General features: G+C 38.7%; 1 protein-coding gene across 4 annotated transcripts in view; it reads left to right on the top strand.

Annotated features, from left to right (window-relative positions):
- NOX3 (NADPH oxidase 3) overlaps positions 1-19,459 on the top strand; it is a 52,647-nt gene extending 33,188 nt beyond the window's left edge. For 2 of the 4 annotated variants that reach the window (XM_064708214.1, XM_064708212.1), the window contains 2 exons: positions 848-972; positions 3,216-3,745. In XM_064708214.1, coding sequence (XP_064564284.1) covers positions 848-972; positions 3,216-3,342 — 252 coding nt within the window. In that variant the 3' untranslated portion in view covers positions 3,343-3,745. Of the gene's footprint in view, positions 1-847; positions 973-3,215; positions 3,746-17,708 lie in introns of those variants that run through there. The other 2 variants (XM_064708213.1, XM_064708215.1) reach the window with 2 other exon arrangements.
- Positions 19,460-22,401: the final 2,942 nt, after the last annotated feature.

Below are 22,401 nucleotides of genomic sequence, written 5' to 3'. Positions count from 1 at the left end.
AGGGACTTGCCCAGATGGGCTTTGAATGTCTCCAGAAAGAGACTCCACAACCTCCCTGGGCAGCCTTTTCCCTTAGCTCAAAGAAGTTCATCCTCGTGTTGAGATGAAACTTCCTGTGTTTGAGTTTATAGCCATTGCGCCTCATCCTGCCACTGGACACCACTGAAGATAGTCTGGCACCATCCTCCTGACAGCTGCCTTTGAAAGATTTACATGAATTAATGAGATCCCCTCTCAATCTTCTCCTGACAAGCTCCCACAGTCTCTTCTCATAAGAGAGGTGCTCCAGACTCCTCATCATCTTTGTGGCCCTCCACTGGACCCCTGTTTTTACCCCTGCTGAGCTGGTATATCCACTGGGTTTTCCATCAGCACCAGAATACTCTGGACTTGGCTCTTAGGTACTTTTGGAAAGGCTTTTCACAATTCTAGTATATTGTGAACTTTCAAATACTCATCTCCCCCTCTCCCTCTTCTCTCCTCTCCCTCTCCCTCTCCCTCTCCTCTCCTCTCCTCTCCTCTCCTCTCCTCTCCTCTCCTCTCCTCTCCTCTCCTCTCCTCTCCTCTCCTCTCCTCTCCTTCCTCCTCTCCTCTCCTCTCCTCTCCTCTCCTCTCCTCTCCTCTCCTTCCTCTCCTCTCCTCTCCTCCTCCTCTCCTCTCCTCTCCTCTCCTCTCCTTCCTCCCTCTCCTCTCCTCTCCTCTCCTCTCCTCTCCTCTCCTCTCCTCATTTGATAATTGCAGAGTGTCCTTTCCATCATTCCATCTTTCCCAGCACTATTGCTGTTGCCTCTCACTTGGAATACAGGTTTTTTACTCTAAAATTATTATCTTGTAAATTTGCCTCTAGGCTACTCACATAGCCCTACATTGTGATGACAAGAGGGATGCAATTACTGGTTTGAGACAGAAAACCTGGTATGGAAGGCCAAACTGGGACAATGAGTTCAAGAAACTAGCTGAAAACCATCCTAGGTAAGGCAGGCTGGTTTCTAACCTTGTTAGGTAACTCTTCTCTCAGCATAAACTGTAGGAGGAGGGGAGAGCAAACCTTTCTAAATGACCCTTTTAAAACAATTTCTTCTTTTTTGCTGTGTGGAAAGAAGATTTATGCTTAATGAAGATTTTAATGAAGAAATCTCGGAAAGAGAATGCCAATAAAATCTAATTTTTGGACAAGAAAATCTAATATTTAGAAGTATTTCAATATCCTGGCCTTTGTCCAGATATAATTGAAACACACAATCCAATTACTGTTCTGCACAAAGGACAAAGTAGCATTAATTTCCCTTGAAGATGGTTATTAAAGAGATAAACTGTGATTTTTTTTCTTATGATGTCAAGGATATGTTTGTTCCCCTAACATATTTGGCCGCTCTTGCAAGACTATTCTGTTCTGTTATTAGTTCATCTCTGCTGGCAAAGACAGTTCATTTGAACTTGGTGGATTTGCTAGTGGTCTGAGAAAAGCTTCTTTGTTCCTGAAAGCCTTTGAAGCAAGAATTTGAAATATTTTGTGTTCAGCAGTAGAAAATTCCAGAATCTTTGTGACTTTGTGATTTCTAAACATTTACCTGCTAATGCAAAATAAAGGCTTGCACTTGGAAGACAGAGATACGAAAAGAAAAAGCAGAAAACTTCTTTTAAAAGATGAAAAAGACCCAAGAAAAAGCTGAAAGGGAGGAGATCAAAGAGAATACAGTAAGCTACAAGAATACCATAAAATTGCAAAAATAACAGTAATAGAGAATTCACTTGATGGAGGTCAAAATAAATACAATCAGGAAATATGAAAGATTAAAAGCATAAAAAGGCCAAGAATAGAAAATATGACTTTTGAAAGACCTTTCATAGGGATTCTACTATATAAACAGAGCTTTTAAAGTTATAGCTGAAACATTACTTTTAAACATTAGTTACTTCTGCAACTGTAAGTACAGATGAGATAAAAATGTTTTTCTGCTGCTCAGGGGGGATGTGGGCATTAGCTTTCCCTACTGGATCTTGAGGTAGTTCCATAGAAAGCCAGTCCTAAACTGACAGGAAAATCTCAATTATTTTTTTTTTTTTTGTGAACGTATATGTCCATGTTTATGGTCAATGCTGAACCTTTTAAAAAAAACCTTGCATGAAATAAGGATTCCTTATGAGAAAAGAATACACTGATTTTCCTTGCTCTGAGTTACAGAAGATTCAAGAGTCAAACAGAGTTTCTACTGTGTGATGAAACAATCAGCTTTTAGGATCTGAATAAATTTTGAGTCCCTGTGCCTAGGTTGACAGAGTTCCCCCTGGCTGCGACAGCGTCTTTTAGCTGATTAGCAGGAATACACCACTTCAGGTTAAACCTGGTGCAAATGAGCACCAGAACAATTTGGGCATGACTTCTGGGGGCTACGGCTTGGGCTCCAGAATCATATCCACAGGCCCTCCTTTGCAGGAACAAACCTTTTTAAACTCATTCTATCACTTGTCACTTCCTCTGCATTTCTGCAGATTGATCCTTCCCCAGTAGCACAGCACATGTGTGAATCTGTGTCTGCATACATGTTTTAAAGCAATATGTGTGGTGTACTTGGAGGCAAACCCTTTGGGCAGTTTCTAGCAGGCTGCCAGGTTACCAGCTCCCTACGTGCTTATGCACATATGAATGCAATTGTTTGTTACATTTCTCACATTCTTATTTTATAAGAAGTACCTATTTACAAATGTTGTTATTAAATCAGCCATTTTAAAATTGTCTGTGGGCAGAAAAGTGTCAGACTAGGCAGCTGGGGGGCTGGGGTGGGGGGATGGACAGGGGAAGAAAACTCAGAAGTAACTGAGCATTTTGTATAATTTTTTAGGAAAAAATTAACTCAGCTGGAGAAAAAGCACTTAAAATTTTCAGTGCAAGCAGTATGTTTGCCTCTCTGAAAAAGCTATGAAGATCAAAACCAAACAGTTACCATTTAAAACATTTTGTGACCTCTAATATAGCAATCTAATAAATAATGTAATGAGACATAATAAACATGAAAATATTAAAATTACTATACTCTAACGTAGCAGCACTAATTATACAGTACATAACACAAAGTATACAGTAACACAAGATTTTTCAAATGTATTTCTCAAAAAGCCATTTGAAAAGATGCAAAGCTGAAGGCAGCCAAAAAGCACAATTGTATCCATTTCCCCTGCTACTCTCACGTTTGTTGTTGTTATTGTGATTCCAGCAACAGCATTGGTGTATTCTTCTGTGGACCCAAGGCTCTCTCTAAGATCCTGCAGAAGACATGCAACTCATATTCGTCAGTTGATCCAAGAGGAGTTCAGTTTCACTATAACAAAGAGAGTTTCTAGGCTGTACTTCTTAGCTGTATTATAGATATTACCAGACTCTGTATTTTTTTTCCCACCTTCTTCCATCCTCTACTCATTCTGCAGCATTCAGGCCAGATATTAAGAGTTGCAAATTAAAATAGGTGTATTGACTTCAGTAGAAAAATGTCATCTATGGCAGCTAAAGATTTGGGCCCCTTCATTGCTTACTTAATGATGCTGTGAATCCCTCTACACCTGTGTGAAAACATACACAAACCATAACCTTTGAAGAAAAAGGCATGAGTAAAATGGATATTCAGAGCTGTACTTTGCTGTTGTGTAGATTGCAGGCAATACATCCCTGCTGTTTAAATCATGCCCATTGAAAGCATTTCCTTCCCGGTTTTCTGATTTTACACTCCCACTGCACACACATCCATATCCACATTACATTTTGTACCACAGCAACAGTATTTCTATACACCCTGTCAAATTCCAAAGGAGCAAATTTGTATTGCCCTACCAAGCTATGCACCATTTAAACCTGACATTTTCATAGGAATGGTGTCTGTGTATCCCATGGACTAATATTACTTAGGTTTAATAGGCTGAGGGAACTATGGAAATATTTTCCACTCAGCAAATGGATTTCGTGAGACATGCTGCTGAAACTGTGGGAAAAACTTTCATGACAGAATGACTGAGGTGGGAAGGCACCCCTGGCTTCTACTCCAAACCTGTTGCTCAGAGCTGATTCTGTGAAGAGAAGAGCGACATCAGCATTCTTCCATTCCTCAGGAACCCTCTCCCATCACCATGACTATTCAAAAATAAAGAATGGCAAGTTCCCTCAGCACTTGTGGATGCATCCCATCAGCTCCCAGCTTAAAATATCCCTATCCTGTTTCTCCTTTACTGAGGGTAAGCATGAATTTTTTCAGATCTTCCCATTTGCCTGAGAGGCCAGGGATCTCTGAATGTCAACCTTATCTGTAAGGACTGAAGCAAAACAGGAATTGAGTACCTCTACCTTTCTCCATGGCCTTGGTTGCCAAGTTCCCCACCCCATTCAGCAGCAAAGCAACATTTTCCTGGCCTTCCTTTTACTACTGATGCATGCACAGCAACTCTTCTTCTCTTCCCTCACCAGATTTAACTCCCAATGGGCTTTGCTGACCCCGTCCCTGCACACTCATTGTCCCTATATTCCCTGCATCATCTGCCCTTGCTTCCACCTCTTGTATGCCTCCTTTTGTGCTTCAGTTCTGTCAGGAGGGAATTGTTCAACCATATGGATCTCCTACCATCTTTGGCTTAGTCCACAACAAGAGGGATCATATTTGAACCTGCAGTAGGTGATTCTTGAAAATCCTCCAGTTCCCCTGGACCTCTCTTCTCTCAGGTCCTCTCACAGGACCACACTGCATGGGAAACTTCTAGGCATTGAATTCCTCCTGTGTCCTCTCCATGCCACATGTATTAGTGTACATGCACTTTAGAAAGGCATCCAGTCACGTGAGTTTTCCAAAAGAGGTGTTAGATCTTTCCTCACCCTGCTTTTCTGTAGACACTTTCTAGTTTGTGTGGATACCTAGGAGTAGACTCCTTCTGCCCTGTTTTTTTTTGGTTGTGACATCTCTCCTGTTCACATCGTCCTGTACACTTTATTTGTGCTCCAGTCCACCATCTCCTCATTTGATTGTCATCCACTCCCTTCCCATCACACAACATTCCATAAGATACAAAAGGGAGAAAAAATATTTCCCTCTATCTCAGCAGAGAGAGAAAAACCACTCTATATTTGAGTTGGACTGAGGTGTAACAGTTCACTAGGATCACATAATGCATTTATCCAGTCACATGATAAAAATGGGAGATAGGAAACATCCTGTGGATGTCAGCATTTGAATGACAAACTGATGACAACATTACATATGTATCCTTACCCACAGGCAAAAAGTGCCCACTAGAGGGGACATAACTGTATAGACAAAAGAAACAGAACAATGAAAATTATGACAGATAATTTGTTTTATATGTCTTCTACTAGGGGATATGGTGTGTGTGTGAACTGAAATTGTTCCACAATATGCAGTTGTATTATTATTGTTAAGTTTAGGGCAACGCACCTTTGTTTTAAAATAGTTGAAGTTTTTTTAAATGCCTGCCTATGTGAAATGATTAATGCAGAGCATACTGTGTTAGCAGTAGAGTGAGGAGAGAATTAGAGCCTCTGCCAGTTCACCTAGAGGCATTTATCTTTTATTTTTTCCCCTGGTGCCCATGCTGAGCCTCAGGGTAAGCTGACACATTTTCTAATATAAATTAAGCTTTTTTTTTTTTTATGTGTGTTGAAAATCTTGAAGGAAATGAGAAATGTGTGTAGGCACCAATAACAGCTGCCATTGCATGAAAGAAAGAGGTGACAATTTCCTGCAGATTCTGAATGATTGTCTTAATGGGGTTGGATCGGAGGTAACAAGCACAAAGATATTGTGCTGCCAGAAAAACAGGATCTGTTCTCCCCCCAGCCTCATGCAACAAGATGTAACATTTAGCTTCTGGCTCAACATGGCATCTCTTCACTGCTTTGATTTATTCCCACTTTTGCAAATCACTGTGGTATGCTACAGGAGAAGCATTTAGAGCCCTTGTTATAGTTCATTGAGTAGCACTGCTGTTATCACCACCAGAGGAGAATTTCTCTTGCATCAAGACTGAGTGACCTAGAATAAAGGAAAAATAATAATAATTTTTAAAAAAGTGGGGAGGTTTGTTGGACGAGGATGAAACTGCATTTAGGTTGAATGAAAATCCCTTTATTACAAATACAATTTGAATCAAAATGGGAACTAGGAAAATTTGGCTTCCTGCCTTGTTTTGAATAACACTGAGCACACAGCAGCTATGATAATGTAAGTGCATATGTAATGACTCTATTATTATGTTTATATATGGAAACATCATTCACTGTCAGGGAAAATGAAAGATATCTTCATGGATTTGTCCATTCAGCTGCTTCAGCAGGAAGTGTTCAGCACTGTGTAGGAAAATATTATTAAATAAAATATAGTCATAACAGCACAGACTCACCACATCCTGTGACAGAAAACTAATCATAGACAAGGATCATAAATATACAGATTAATTACTTTGGCTCTTACAATAAAAAGAGTGCTATTATAATGATTGAAGTTTTGTTATGATAATTTAAGTTTATTCACTAGGAATCGTAAATTGAAATACATGGGCTTATACATTCTGGCTTTCCCCCCTCTCCCCCTTCTCCTAAGTTGTATGTAGTAGAAACTATTTTAGTAAATTTGTTCCTTAGTTTACACTAAAATATTGAAGAGAAACTGCCACTCTTAACAGAAAATCCATCATAGGATGTCTGTGCCATATCAACACTATTACAAGGACTCTCCTGCTTCTTTCCTGCTTTTAGGTATAATCAAATGGCTTAGTGGAAATACCGTTAACTGCAAAAAAAGTGACAAACTTTTCAAAGGTTTGAGTGCTTCTGATTAGCAGGAGATTTTATAAGAACTGCCTTAAAGGCAGCTTAGTTGCCTTCAGAAAAGCAATAAACTAAATTATATGGTAGATTTATAATCTCAACTGGTTAACAATTTCAGTGATTTTTTTTTTTCTTGATGGAAAATTACCTGAATTTCTTCAGCAACAGAGAAAAGAAAAAGAAAAAAGTGACAATGCTTCCACCCAGCTCGCTCTATAAATACAAAAAGCTAAAATGAAACATGCATAGTCAACCAAGTTAGGAAGAATGCAAACCTTTGAGGGTCAAAGCAGCATAGCAGGTGATGGACTGGAAGGTGCAATACCTCATTGCATCTCCTGACACTTCTCGGGCAATCACATACCATGCATGAAGTCACCTTGGTGACCACAAACAAAGTGGAGGGCACCCTACCAAGGACTGGCTATTCTAACCCTTCCATCTGCTGTAACCTGGCTCAGTTGAGGCTCTCCCACCTCAGTCACATCCTCTATTCTGCAGCAGCAGCTCTGACTCCTCCTGTGTGATCACTTAATTTTCTGAGAAATTCTGCATTTCTGCAAAATAAAACTGGGTGTCCATTTCATTAAAGCTGCAGCCACATTTTTCAAGAATGTCTACTTACATGTTACTGAATATGTTCAAATGAGAGTGGGCTGATGATTTGCATTTTAAAACTCTAACCAGATAGGTCTATTAAACAGGAGTCTACTTGTCCTTCAACAAGTCATATCTTGCAGTGAAAAAAAATCTCAATTACACAATGGGTCTTAATATATGGGAACAAATGTGCTAGTTGACATGGAAACACACTTTTTCTCAAAAGCAAGAAAGGACAAAAAAAGCTTAAACTCTTTAAAAGATATATTAGCATCCTTTCAGAATACACAGAAGGAAACAAAAGTTGTATAGTATAACGAACCACTCAAACCAGCATATTTTTTCAAAGGCTATCTGCTTCAAATATTTGCATCTATTATCTCTAAACAATAATGACTTCTAACATGGTAAGACATTTGTATTCATTGAGGATAAAAGCCCTGAGCCTGCCAATACTTACACATGTGCTTTACTAACTTCAAACAATCTTTTTACTATCCTAGAGGACTAAATATGGTTTCCTTTGAAGCTCATGCACGGAGGACTGATGTCAGGCTCAAGGCTGGGTCCTGAAGGCTGATCTCTATTATTCAGCTATTGCACTACCAGACTGTCTTGATACTTGTCTAGAGACCAATTCTCTGCTACAGTAATTCTGAATATGAAAGATAACTTACAATCATGCTCGCCTTAAGGTACACAGATAAGATTGCACTTATACACTCTAATAAGAGGCCTAGCTTCTAATGGTCTTGCAGCTTTTATTAAGCAAAAAATAAATAAAAAAAAAAAAGTGGGCTTGGGGAGAGAGCTTTTATCTTCTTTTATTTTGGCCAAACGATGAATATGCAGATCTGAACATTTTATTCTGTGGATATATGCAAATAAGGAGGAGAGAGGGCAAATAAGAGCTTGTCCTCTCAGACAAAATTCCTGGTCTTCAGCGTACTGCAGACCATTCCCCAGTATCACTGCCTTAAATGCTGAACCTCCTGTGCCCTTGCTTGAGACAGGTTCTTTGCACAAAAGCTACATTTTTCCTCCTGCTGCTGTCTAAGGCTGCAGAAACCTTCACAGAAATCATTACTGTCAAAAACCTGAACTAAATGGGGCTTTGTGAGCAAAGATAAGGATGTGTGCCCAAGCCGAAGCTAACGCACAGTAGTTGCAGCGTGGATGCACACAGGAAATTTGCAGATACCTATCTGCTTTAGATATCGCACACACAATTCCCTCTTACTGTAACAAGCACAATGCATTTGTTCTCATGTTTCTAGGAATTCACCAACGTTAAAAAAATGAAAGACAAATTCAAAAGGTCTCAGGCACATAATCAACCTGCAACATATCACACACATTAATTATACATTACCATACAATTACATTTAGATAAAAATGTTTAAATTTAAGAATGGCCACTATTTTCTCATTAATATTAGCAAAACATCCATGTAATTTTCTGAGATTTTGTGCTGCTAAGAAAATTCAGAGGGCTATGCAGAATGCATACCAATGCAGAGTTAGCCATTTAAGATCACTCTTTTTTAGATTCCTTACCACACTGGCAAGAGGAAGATAGTTAAGAGGCACAGTTGGACAACTTTGAATTTAGTATCAAAGCTTTGAGGACTAAACAAACAAATGTATGCTGTGATACTGGTCAACACTGAAGTTACTTCAAATACAAATCATGGGGAGAACAGACAGATTAGACTGAACTGGACTTTGTGTAATACAAATATGCCGAAGTACAATTTCTCTGACAGGAATGTACATCAACTATCTTATTATGTGTTTGGCATTACAAAGATGTATCTATAGTAAGAAACATCAAGAATAATAACAAATGCTGGCCACCCAACATCTATCTAAGCAAGTCCATCATCCTTCTATAACACTGTGCTTTCATAAAGGAGTCTGAAAATGCTTTAAAAATGGTCTGCTGCTGGGAGGTGCTGAATTGAAAATGCTTTTAGCAAAACTAAAAGAAACTGTATCTGCTCAGCATTCTGCAGAATCAAATTTGGAGTCCAGACATCAAAATTAACCAGAGCTTTCACCAGAATGAGGACAGTAGAATTTGGATGTTAGTCAATACCAGTGCTGAATGATATATTGCAAATATTGAACACTGAACTTCGAGGGAAAAAAAAATTCTAAACCATCTGACTTGTTTATAATAAAGTAGCCATTGCTTTGTTACATGCTGATTGTTGTACTGCTATACATATAGATAGCCATGAATAAAGCCTAAGTGGAGTTCAAAATGCTTTGAATGTACGTTTTCTCACAATGTCATTGCTAGGTGGAAAATTTATTACTTCCAGTTTTAGTTGAGGAACTGAGTCACAGAAATGCTAAGTGGTTTGCCTCAAGCTCTCAAAAGAATGTCAGGACAAGGCCTAAATAGGCTTTCAGGACAAAGACCATAGCTTGAACTGTTACAGCAATCTCCCTCTCCTATAGACTGTATTACATATATTTGACATGACCCTTAAAAATATCTGTGAGCTTTCTGAATGAACACAAAACTGATTTGAATTATTTTCTGTTCTATTGTTATTTGAGCAGCATGATTTGAAAGGCAGGTGCTTTGATTCTCAGACCAGTATGATTCACACCTACTTACTACTAGTATTCTATCTGTGATGTAACACATGCACTTGAAAAGTAGATCCTCTGGCAGATAATGAATGATTTCTGTGTTAAAATAGGAGATCTAAACCAAACAAACAGAAATATTTATTAGAAAAGAAACAAGGTGTGGGGTTATTACTAAGAAATATTATTAAATATCTGAACACAGATTTTGATGCTGGACTCAAGCCTGATCCTACTCTGAGCAAAGAACACAGGAAAATGCTTGTTGCCTCCCATAAGAGGGTCCAGCTAAATACCAGACAGCACAGCATTGTACTGCCAGGAAAGCCAAAATTTCATTTTCAGTTAGGGCAGATCAGAAAATTTTCAATTATTAAACCTCTTCTTTAAACAATTCCTGTCAAGAATATACAATAAAAACAATAAAGCTAGGTAAATAAGCAACATTCTGCTTCAGCTTCCTGGAATGCACTCATTGTCTCTACGACCATTTCGAGGCAACACCACATTTGTTTGCTTTCTGATTTCTGTCACCTTGCCTGTACTTCAAAAATTTTCTAAGATTGCAAAGGGGCATCCAGTTATTTCTTATGAAAATCCTCTATTAACAGCTTAAAACAAATTCTAACATAACCAGATATGAAGTCTTCATGGTGACTCTTCATCACTTCACTTATTGGCTCCATAGTCACCCAGACTAATGTTTTTCGTTATTGCCCAACTTAAAGGTATATTAAATCTGTGTCTGCAATAATACTATTTACAAGAGTAAATTCATTTCTTCTCATTCTATTCTCTAGTATTTTCTATTATATTGATACTAGGGAAGGAAGGATTTAGAACACTTCACCCTCTGCAGAACTAATCAGAAAACATGAACACTTGCAGTTGTGATGGGAAGAACAGAGCAGAAGGCATTTTATTATGCTGACTTCATCCTTTTTCTTTTGATTGGTGTTAACTAGCATACAAAGATTCAAGGCTCATCAGAAGAAAGGGATCTATGCATTTTCAAAATTTGCTTTTAATAAAATAAATTTGAGGGGGGGAATGTCATTCATACCTTACATAGTAAGTTCAACTCAACTAGCTGCCACAAAGCACTGGAGCATACTGTTAAGATGAGGAATGAAAACTATTCTAAAAGACAATATCAGTATAGAAATTCAGTCATTGAAAGCCTGCTTCATGAACTGAAGCTAATTAATGCTTGCATGTAGGGTTGAACCCAAACCATCAGAATTATAGCAGCTCCACAGCTGAATTACTTTTTTAGTATGCTGCCACTTAAAATTCCACCCAGTCACTTTAAAAGGATGGAGCACATGATTAAACTGTGATATGGAAAGGGAAAAAATGAACAATTAAAGTAAAAATCTCCCTAAACCCAGAGATTACCTAAGATATTTAAATACAGAATGACTTTATATTGCAAAAGCTCTTTCTGCAAAAAACATCCTTTAATTATCTTCACAGAGTTACTCCTTGTACATCCCTGCTTAGAGGATCTAGAAAAGGTATTTTTGTCAGCTCAGTCTTACATAGCTGCTTCAGTAAAGGACTTGAATATCCAAGTATCAAAGTCCAACGACAGCACTGACAGTGTGAACTATGCCATTTTTTAAAGCAGAATGATTTTTGTGTGCAGAAGAATTTAAATATGAAAATATTAAAATAAAAACCAAAGCTAGACTAGGCAGACCCCTTCACCTTAGGAGCAGGAAAAAGCATAGACGATTATAATAACTACGAATCTACAGTATTTGCAAGATATTTTCACATTTAGCAAAATTACTTTAACTTGGGATATTGTCCATGACCGTGATTTCACAAGCCTTTATGTTTCGTTTGCATTCCTTGATGCTCTTGTTTGGATACATTGCTTTGTGAAATAGGCAAGAGTAAGATTTCAGTGTGTGTTTAGGCTGGGAGAAGATGATCAGATGAATATGGCTATAAAACCCACATCTGCTAATGTCTCTAAATGATGCTACAGCTGCTGAAAATCATAACATTTAGTTGTCTAGGTTATCAACTACATCAAAATTATATTTAGAACTGGATTTTTCATCAAATGCATGGGATCATCAAAGGTAACATTTCAAAAGGAATTGAGTTAAGAGACTAAATCACATTGACTTTCAATGTGAAGCAGGCATCCATGTGACATAAATATGTGACATATATAGATTAGTATTTTCAATACTAAGCCATGTCAAAGGCACGAAGGCTTTTGCAGTGTTGGGAACCAGCACACTGTAATTGTGAAGATGTCAAAGGAAAGGGAGAGGCAGAGGAAGTGCAAAAGGGGGCACAGCATTTCTAGAGACCACTGTTCATTGAAGCATAGCTCTTCATTCTACCAGGAGTGGCTGGAAGTCTTACTCAGGCTGCCTTGTGGGATTATTGTCCTCTTCCTGGTATTATTTGTTGTGATATGCAAACTGAGCCAGCTTAAGAGATTCAAACCAGCATGGCTTTGGCAATCCTCTGTCATAGTCAGAAGAGATGACGATCAGTCCCTTAGTGGAGCAAACATGGACAACAAGGCCTTGCTCAATAGCAAAATGGGTGGTAGGGCAATATAAGCTGCAGGAGGCTGTAAAGTAGGTGGAGGCCCTAGTAATAACTCTTTTTCAGGTATGTCACACAAAGAGAGGGAGTATTAACATGGCAGCAGCTCCTTTACAGATGCTTTAGAGTGATCTCTGAGGCCCATAAATGTCCCAGATGTGAATGAGTTGTTTTTGTGCACAGCACAGGGCACAGAGGTGCCATGCCTGGCTGTAGAAAAGTGATTGCAGATGTCTATTGGTAATTTAAGCAGGGAACATTCTTTTCAGACTCATATTCAGGACAACATCAACACTGCAGCTCAGGAGTTTGTACAGCTCACTCAGAAATGTGTTCCCCTGATGAATCATTGATTTTGAAATAGCTTTCTCTGTCATCACACAAAGGAAAGTTTTGTTTCTGGCAATCTTTAGCTCTGGAAAAATTACGTAACATGTAGAAAACTGATAGGAATTTTGAGTTGGGCTTCAGGACAGTTAAAGCAGTCAAAAGCCTAAGGTCTTGAGCTCTTCAGTTTGTCAACCCCTCTTGAACTTCTAGGCTGCCCCTCCTTCTGAATCAATTTTCTCTGTCCATACACACTGGGAATCATGGTAGACAATGAAAGTGATTTAGGAGAGGTGACCACCTTGGCAGAAGGAAGAGGTCCTTAATTTCACTGTGAGCAGTCAAAAACTAATGTCTATGGATCCTCATGTTGATCACCAGTAGCTGCATCTCAAAGGTTGATAGCTTTTAGAACTACAATGGAAATACACAGGTATAAGACAAGTTGGAACCCCCAAAGCTGAGTAACAGACCCAAGGCAGGTTTATTGGATGCAGCTGTGGATCCCACCATGCAGCCAAAGAGCCACTGATACTGAAGCCAGATAAGGTGATGGTGGTAAAGGCTGTCACCCTGCTGCACATAGGCTTAGACTTGAGAAAATCTACCTAGAGCCTCTCTGTTATGGATCAATAATCAAGTTATGTGCATGTGCAGCTACCTAGAAGAAAATGTATCTTCCTCCTACCAGTTCAAAACAATGAAAATCGTGTCCAGAATGGAAGACAGTGGTGTATGTTGGAAGAGTCTTCAGGTTGGCTTGGAAACCACCTGTGCTTCTAGGGCAGGCAAAATTCCAAGAGCTTAGTTCACATTGCTTAGTTCACTCTACAGATGACCAGCAAACCAGATACCAGCTTATTCTCTATTGGATCTCCAGTAAAAGGCAGATGTCCTGAGAATTGCACAGAATGAAGTGATCAGAACTTCCAAACACCAGATCTTGACTCAATTAAAACATGACCATTCAATTGAAATACCCTCTGGGGCAGCATCTGGCAGAGCAGGTTGAGGGAGGCGATCCATCCACCTCTACTCAGCACCTGTGAGACACATCTGGAGTGGTGGGTCCAGGTTTGTGCTACTCAAAATGAGGCAGATACAGACTCACCAGACTAAATCCAGCACAGGGCCACTAAATAATTATTGATCTGGAGCATGAGAGAACAGGCCAAAAGAGCCTGGAGAAGAAAAGGCTCAGAGGGACCTTACCAGTGAATTTAGTACCTGATGAGAGGAAATGAAGAAAATGAGATCCAGACTCTTCTCAGCAGTTCCTAGTCACGGGACAAGAGGAAATGCACACAAACTGAAATACACATCTAGATTATCTCAACAGCTTCCTTCCAACCAAAATGATTCTGTGATACTATAAACACACTGCTGTATTTCCTCTTTGCTATTTTACAAGTCTCAGGGCCATTTATGTAAGTTTTTGCCTTTTCGTTATTCTACATAAAGCAGCACTAGGGAATACTGTACCTGCAGAGAAAAAAACAGGGACGAAAAGTAAAAATGTAATCTGATTTACACTCAGGCTGGAGCCTTTGCCAATAACCTCCATCCTACACAGTATTCTCAATGGTGATGTAATTCAGTGTTGAGCTACTTACCAAAAATAAGATTTTTGCCTTCTGATGAAAAACAACACTCTAGTGTCAGTAATTGTCATGTCTCATTTAAGATACCAAGGTCACTGTAGAAGCTGGAAATGTCATTTGTTTAGTGGGGAAATGGGGCCATGATAATCTATAGCAATTCTGGAAAACAAGGAAGATGTGTTAAATTCAAGGTTGTGCTGTCCAAACTAACCTTAGCAATTCAAATATGGGTCTCGGCAGAGGTCCTACATGACTCCTCAGAGAAAGCCTATTGTAGATCTCAAAGAGGAAGCTTGTGTACCTCCTCTCAAAGAGGAAATGACTGGCTAAGGATAAGACATTGTCAGATGTGTTTATAATAACCATGTCGGCTGAGTGCCCTTCTAACTATATGAATTAACTCACTCATACAGTGCCTAGGAGTAAGAAAACACTTTGTGAGGTAGTTATCAAAGACAACCAAGAAACAGTTGCAGAATATATATTTATTTAAGACATTTGAAAAGTACCGATTGTTTTAGCTTGTAATATCTGCATTTTGTACTGATTACTAGAAGGGTACTAAAAAATGAAGTAGCTAAATTTGACCCACTCTGACCCACTTGGACTCATAAAATGCAAGAGACATGGAGAACAGTAATTTAAAAATACAGTCTGGAGTTAATGAATGGATATTGGCAAGCTCTATTGTTCCTGAAAAATAAAAGTTACATTAAATGCCTTTCTAGCCTCTAAATCAGCTGTATCTGTTTCACATCCTGCTGCTACAACTAGATGGAACTTGCAGATGACATATTTTGATATTATTGATATTCAGACATATATCTTGATACACCACCTTGCAAACTGAGTCCTTGCACAGAGATCTCAAGTCTCTAAGGACTTCTTCTCCAGCAGCGTCTCATACTTGACGGCAGGCTTCAGCAATATCTACAAAGGTATTTAGACCCTGTGCAGCCTAGTTACTGTGAGTTTAATCAAAAGTAATCTCCATTCTCTCATACCAAATATAAACCACTTATCTTCACCCCAAAGTCTTCTGATGTCCTATTTCCACTCTTCTTATGATGTCTTTGTTCACTACAGTGATGCTACAAGTCAGTGAGCTACTGACCCAGGTAAAACCATGTTCTTGACTCCTGCTGATTTTAATTCCTGTTCAAGGTCTTTTATTTGACAACAAAACCAAAGTTTCCAAGGTACTTAGAGCAATAAACCTTCAGTCTTGGCTGGATCTTCTCCAATACACAGCTGTCCTTCCAAATCACAGCCAGATCCAAGCTTTCACATGCTCCTCATTTTTTACAATTTTACAGCTTCAGTCCTAGTAAACTCCTCCTTTCCTTCAAACACTTTCCAAATTCTTTCTGCTATCAAATATATGGAGTCTTTTGCAAGTGCTTTCCAATCTCAATTTGCTTTACTCTTAGCAGATAGGGGAACAAGAGCTAAAGATTTCAGTGTGTGGAACCTCTGTGTCCAGAATGAGGCCTGGGTGGCCTGGACAAAAACCTCCTTAATTATTTTTCTTAGCAATACTTTTTTCTGATCACTGTGATAATCAGATTATCATTATCGTCTTGGACATCTAATTGGGCTTTATCTCCAACCTTTGTTTTGCAGATCTGTCTCCCCAAAACCTCTAGGTTACTTTTTCATGAATACAGCTAAAATTCTCACCCAATTCTCAACTCTTCATATTTTGCAAAATTAAACCTTCCCTCTAGCTTTTATAAATGCCTATTTGCACCACTCGTAATATACATCCTTCAAGACATATCTCCCTCCCTCTTGCTTTGGCCTAATCCCTCCTCTCTTTACATCTTCCACTGCTTCACCTTTTATATTGCAACATATGCCACAAACTCACATTCACTTGCCTCTGTACAAATATTTCTGAGGCTGCCTCCTGGAAACTTAGTTATTATGAGAGGCCACGGTTCATGAGAGCAGCCCAGGTTTCAAAGAAGCACCTTGATGTTCCTTCCCCTCTGCCCTCCCTGTAAACATCAGCAGAGTTCTGTCACTGTACCCTTCTTTTGTGATTCTATAGGAAAAAAGCTGCCTTCCTGAGACCACAGCTTGTCATGCTGACCAGTGCTACCTCTGCACCTTCTTATTCTTTTAATCTGTCAGCATCCACTTCCACCTATTCTTTTGGATTCACATGGCAAGGTTTCCCTGACAGAGGTCACATCTTCTGCTGTGCTAGTAAAATTTCTGATGTGCCAGAGTTCAGTTGGGGCCTTTTGGGTGTAACTACAATATAAAAAATCCATTCTAAGCTTTGAATACAACATTGAATAGTATCTATTTAATACACAGGGCTAAACAGATGCATTCATTAGCGCTCCAAGAAGAGCTGTGGTTCCAAATAAATTTCAAACAAGAATTCCACAAGGGAAGAGCCAGAAAGAAATCCATCTTAATCCACCTTCACTTTTAGATCTCAGTATGACAGAATGTATCTGGAAGTGGGCAGTCCACTGCTGCATTTTGAAGATGTTAGAATATTTTGGTTTAAAATCAAATCAAGCTAACAAGACATAAAAGAATTAAAGAGTACTCACACCTTTTAGGAATCAGTGCTGTCACCACAACTTTAACAGAACTGCAGCAATTTATGCCAGGTAAAGCCTCAGAAAAACATATTTATTTAAAAACCTCACATTATTGATTAGGGGAGCAATGTCTTGCCAATGATTTTTTTATTTCTGTTTAGCACTTCTCTTAGTCTGGACAGAGAAATCATTGCAGCTAGCTTTAACCTCCCATACTCAGTACTACAGCAGTGGTGGGTGTCTGTCCCCTTAGAAATGCATGATCAGAATGCTGTGGTTGTTACAGCACCCTAATGACAGAAACAGGTTATGGCTCAAACAGACGTGCTATGTTTTGTTTTGCCAGCTGCGTTAGATGTAAAAAGCTGACTTAAAATCTGTTAATTGTCTTATTTTAAAAACAGATTTTTTAATCAGTTTCTTCACCCTTTTCTTAGAAATATACAAATTCTGACACTGACTTCTTAGGAGTTTGCAACTATGATTTAACAACCTACCCTTATACGTGGTATATTCAGCAGACCTGAACTTCCATGTTTTACTGCTTGGATTTTGCTTACTGAATCTTCCTTTCTTGCTTACTGTGTCTATCACTGACCTTCTGCTTTTTATTTCCTCTAGGCAGAATATATGGCATTCGTATTCTGGCAGCCTGACTCAACATGAGGACATTCAGTCGAGTCAGTAAACTTTTCGGTCCATGCTAAAGACACAGCAGCTCACTCGCCGTGGAACAAGAGTGGCACCCAGTGGTCACAGAGCTTGGCTCAACATTCATGTCCCGAAGTTGCTGCCTTCTGCATTTTATAAATCCCCTTCCCACATACTGAAGACAGAAATCCTTTCATGCTCGAGCTCCCAGACCCAAATCCCACCTCTAGACTTGAAAGACAGAAACTAGAGAACTGAGGCTGAAAGCTTTCCTCTCTGTCATCTTTTTTCATGTCACATTTTCTGGGTCCTTAAACAATCTACCACAGCTATGCGTCCCCTACAAAGGGTATTGCTTATTTCTGAGGGATCAGGCAGCAACTGACTTGCCTGACACAAGCAAGGAAGATGAGGAGTTCAAGGACCTCATCTAATTCTAACGCATTGTTCAGTGGTCCAGATGAGGTAAACATATGTTTTTAAACTGTCCTACAAAGCACCTGTGTGGCAGCAGGAAAGGAAAATGAAGGGACATAGCCTGTTTTGTGATCTCCCTCATGGGAGACATACAATGCTCTGTGCCGCTCCTAGTCCATGGTGGGGTTTAAGACCATAAATTAACTATTGCAAAGGAGGCACAGCTGGCAATGCCACAGTGGTGTGGCAATGAATAGTTAGTTACCTGTGTGCTCCTCAAAGATTTAGGTAATTTTGTACTTATTTTTTACAATCAGAGTACAAAAATCTGGGTTCCAATTGAAGTGGTATGTTTTATTTTTAATGAATATATTTGTGGGAGCTGTTGCAAGTGACAAAGCTTTCCATATTTTTAACCTGGGGATACTTAATGCTTAAAACTGGAACATCAGAGTGCCTAATTAGGATTGAAACAACAATTATCCTCAACAGGACATTCTCCAATGCAGACACTTGGATGCTGGGTGAATAAGACCAAGCTCACTGAAATGCCGATGTTTCACTATGCTTTAAAATTCCCGATGATAAATGGAAGAAAAGTGCAGCTGCTGTTAGTACCGAGTGTGTGGTTTTGTTTTTCAGTCCTACTTGCAAGTGTGAAAAACCCCATTTCTACAGAAGCCAGCAGATAATGTAAATGAGAGCAGTCTTGATTCTCATAATTCCTGACATTCCTCAAATTTTAACCCAAATTTTGCATTAACTGGTATTTCGTATAAATGCCCCAGCACCTAAAATGGCATGATCAAGTGGAAGTCAAAATTGTCAAGTAAAAATAAACTTTCTAGTGTGGAGAGCCTTACAATGTGACCTGCATTGATTAAGTGGCTCACAAATAAAAAGGCACATAAGAAGAATTGAGCAGTAAAAGAAAATCTAATACTTTAAAATAAATATAATGATTTTTAGCCATCTGCTATGACATTACTGAAAGCCATGGATCTTTGTACTTCCTGAGTTATGTTAGGAAAGAACCCAGCAGTCTGGACAGAAATTTCTGCCAGATTTTTTGTTAATGTGAAGTCTTTTTTCTTTGAGTGTTTAGTTTTTGCTCCACAACATTATTGAAATGGTAACAAGAAAAACACTGTTCCTGGTCAAAATGTGGCGTGACAAACCCACAGTGGTAGACTGACACAAGTAAGAAAATTTCCCCCACCAACAGAATTACTTGGCTCTACCAGAAAAAATAGCTGAAGTAATATTCAGGTTTATTTCACATTGAGTATAAATACTGAAGTGAGCAAAACATTTGGCTCAGAGTCTCTAAAATATATCGCCCCCACTGTCAAAGGGCAAGAAAATATATTACAGAGCCAGTACAGAGTTAATACTGAAGAGGTTTCATAATAGTTTGCACTTTTTTTGTAGGTCATGGCATCTAAAATTCCTTTGACTACACAAAGGTACATCTCCGTGCTGTTATAGTCCCTAAACTTCTTCCCATTTGCTAATTTATTTTCTTCAATATTTTATTTGGTCTTCCTGAGAGAGTGCAGTCACTGTGATTGTTTGTACAGTGCCTGGTGCAATGGGCTCCTATCATCTATTTAGGATCCTTATGAGGTAGTGTAATAGAAAAAATAAACATTTTATTTTAGCAAACAATAGAAAATAGTATCTTTGAGAGCAAGCTGAAGAATAGAGGCCTTGTGGTATGAAAATACTTCCAGCAGGGTGAAAAAGACAAGATTTGCTTTCTCTAACCCCTTTTGGGTGTTACATTTCCTTATCATTTTACAATGTAATCTGGGCATTTACATCTTGTTATCTTATTTACTTTAACTTGATGCAAAACAACTATCAAATAGATTTTTCTGCCTCAGAATTGATAGGAGTGTGGCATTTCAAGAGCATAGTGTGGATCCTGTTTTTCTCAACAAGATGCCATAATGTAAAACTAGTAACAATATTGCCAAGCAACAAAACATTTAGCCCAGTAAGACTGTATTTCCTTTTAGAGGGAGTTATTTTTAAACTGTAAAAACCTGAATATAGGACCATTAAATAATGAGTATCTACAAATGAGCTCAGCAAGTCCGTAAAATTACCTTCCTGGCACTGGTGAACATGCTTTTTCATCACTGCGGACACAGCTTTGGTTTCAACCCTTGCAATGCGGGCAGGTGAACCTGAACCGAAGCTGTAGCCAAGAGAAGAACTCCAGCTGATCCCATGATGGTGTCTCTGCAAAACTGATCTCAGAACCCAGCCCTGAGCTTCTTCAGATGCTCACTTTAGCTTTCTCTGGCATCCACCTATTCTGTGGAATATGTGCTGACTGTTTCATTGGCTTCAAAATTAGTAGGCTCTGCATGTAAGGTTAAGACACAATTGAATGATGAAATAAGCAGATGGTGGATTCCTGCCATTCCCAAAAGAAAACATTTCTCCAGCACTCCAAAATTCTGCATTATTTTGTTTATGATTTTTTTCCAACTGCTTCACCCTTGTTGAATGAAAGAAGAGAGATAAAGAACTTCTCTAGGAGATTCTTGGGCCAGGTTCCAGTACAAAAATGGAGTTGTCCAAAGTCTGGGAGATCATTAAGGTTTCATTATTGCTATTTATACAAGTGCTCTCCACATTCCATCCTCTTTCTGCATATTTAGGGACTGCCTTGATTGTGGTGCTCATAATCCCTTATTGTTACATGAGTACCTTTGTGGTAAGCAACCAGAAATATCTTCCAGGGACAACTCCAGCACATCAAAGGACAAAGAGACTGGAGAGTCCCAGGGCGGGTGGCAGGCATTCACAGGAATGGAAAAATTCCTTCCAGCTTCCTTCTCTCACATCTTTTTTGTGAACTTTGTTAGGACCACAACAAGGACGTTCTCCTACTGCAGGCTTTACCTAACTTGCATGAAAGGGCTGTAATAAGCAGAATAAACAGATGAAAGCTTGGAAGGCTCACTTTTCCTCTTGCAGAATATGCAAGACTTAGTTGGAGACAGCTTCTAGAAATGACCAGTTGTTATAGTTTAAAACTAGCTGGAAATTAAGCTCCAATCAGCCATTTACACTGCCCCCACCCTCTTCCAATAAGAAAGGGACAAAAGGCAGAGATTATTATTTGAGATAATAATTTTCTGGAAAAACAGCAATTAAATACGGACAACAAATCATAACAGCAGTAATACTAATAACAACAGCGTATAAAGAAGGATGGATTGCACACAAAAAATTCCTTGCAGAAGTCTGACTGATCCAATGTTATGATGGTCCACAACATGGTCTGAAAACATTTCAGCCTTAAACTGCAATTGTTATTTTAGCAAACAATTTTTCTACCAAAAAGTTTCCACAGGTGAAAGTATTAGCAAGGATTACTGGATTTCATTCAGCAATTTTACATCTATTATTGTTTGTTATTACAGTAAGAGTTATGACCACGTGAAATAAACTAGAAACTTTAATGCAAGTGCATCTAATCAAGAAAAAGTGTTTACTTTTAACTATGTCAGAACAATATTTGTATACAAATACTGAGGAGATTTGAGGTTGAGAGATGAAACAGTTCAGCCTTGGTGGCAATTAAGTACAAAATGCATTATTAAAAAATTTTTCTGACATGACTTTTTTACATAGAGAAAAACTTAGATTGGCATCTTTTTTTGCTTGAGAGCTAAAACAGCCTGGATGCCTCAGCTGGTCATAAAATTGATTGATCCCATGCCATTTTCATACTTGCTTCTCCGGAGATGCAGCCCATATTCCTTCAAATTTATTCGGATTTTAAGCAGAAAAATCACCCTTTTACCAATTTCTTGTAAAGCCCTTTTGGAACTGAGCTACTATCATAGGGCTAGTAGCAAATATAATTTGAAATCCTACATTTTCACCAACAGGTGGAGCTTACATTTTATATTCAATTTATAATGACTTTAAATTCAAATAATATGTATTAAAAATTATACTTTATGCCTCACAGACTCGAAACTTTAGTATTTCAGATAAGACTAGGAGCTTGAGCGTTTATGCCAATATTCCACTGCATGCAAATAAACCCTAGGCCAGGTCCTCTTCTTACTGACACCAGTTGCAAAGTTCCCTATATTTTCAATGACTGAGTAATTAGATCCATTTTCACTTCTTTGTAAATGTGGCTCCTTCTATTATATTCTTTCTCCTATCAACACCACCTTTTCCCAGTTCTTCATACATGCATTGGTTTCCATCTCAC

This window comes from Zonotrichia leucophrys, chromosome 3 (genome assembly GCF_028769735.1).
Source record: "Zonotrichia leucophrys gambelii isolate GWCS_2022_RI chromosome 3, RI_Zleu_2.0, whole genome shotgun sequence".
Classification (NCBI taxonomy): Eukaryota; Metazoa; Chordata; class Aves; order Passeriformes; family Passerellidae; genus Zonotrichia; species Zonotrichia leucophrys.
This window is presented reverse-complemented; position numbering and strand designations above follow the sequence as displayed.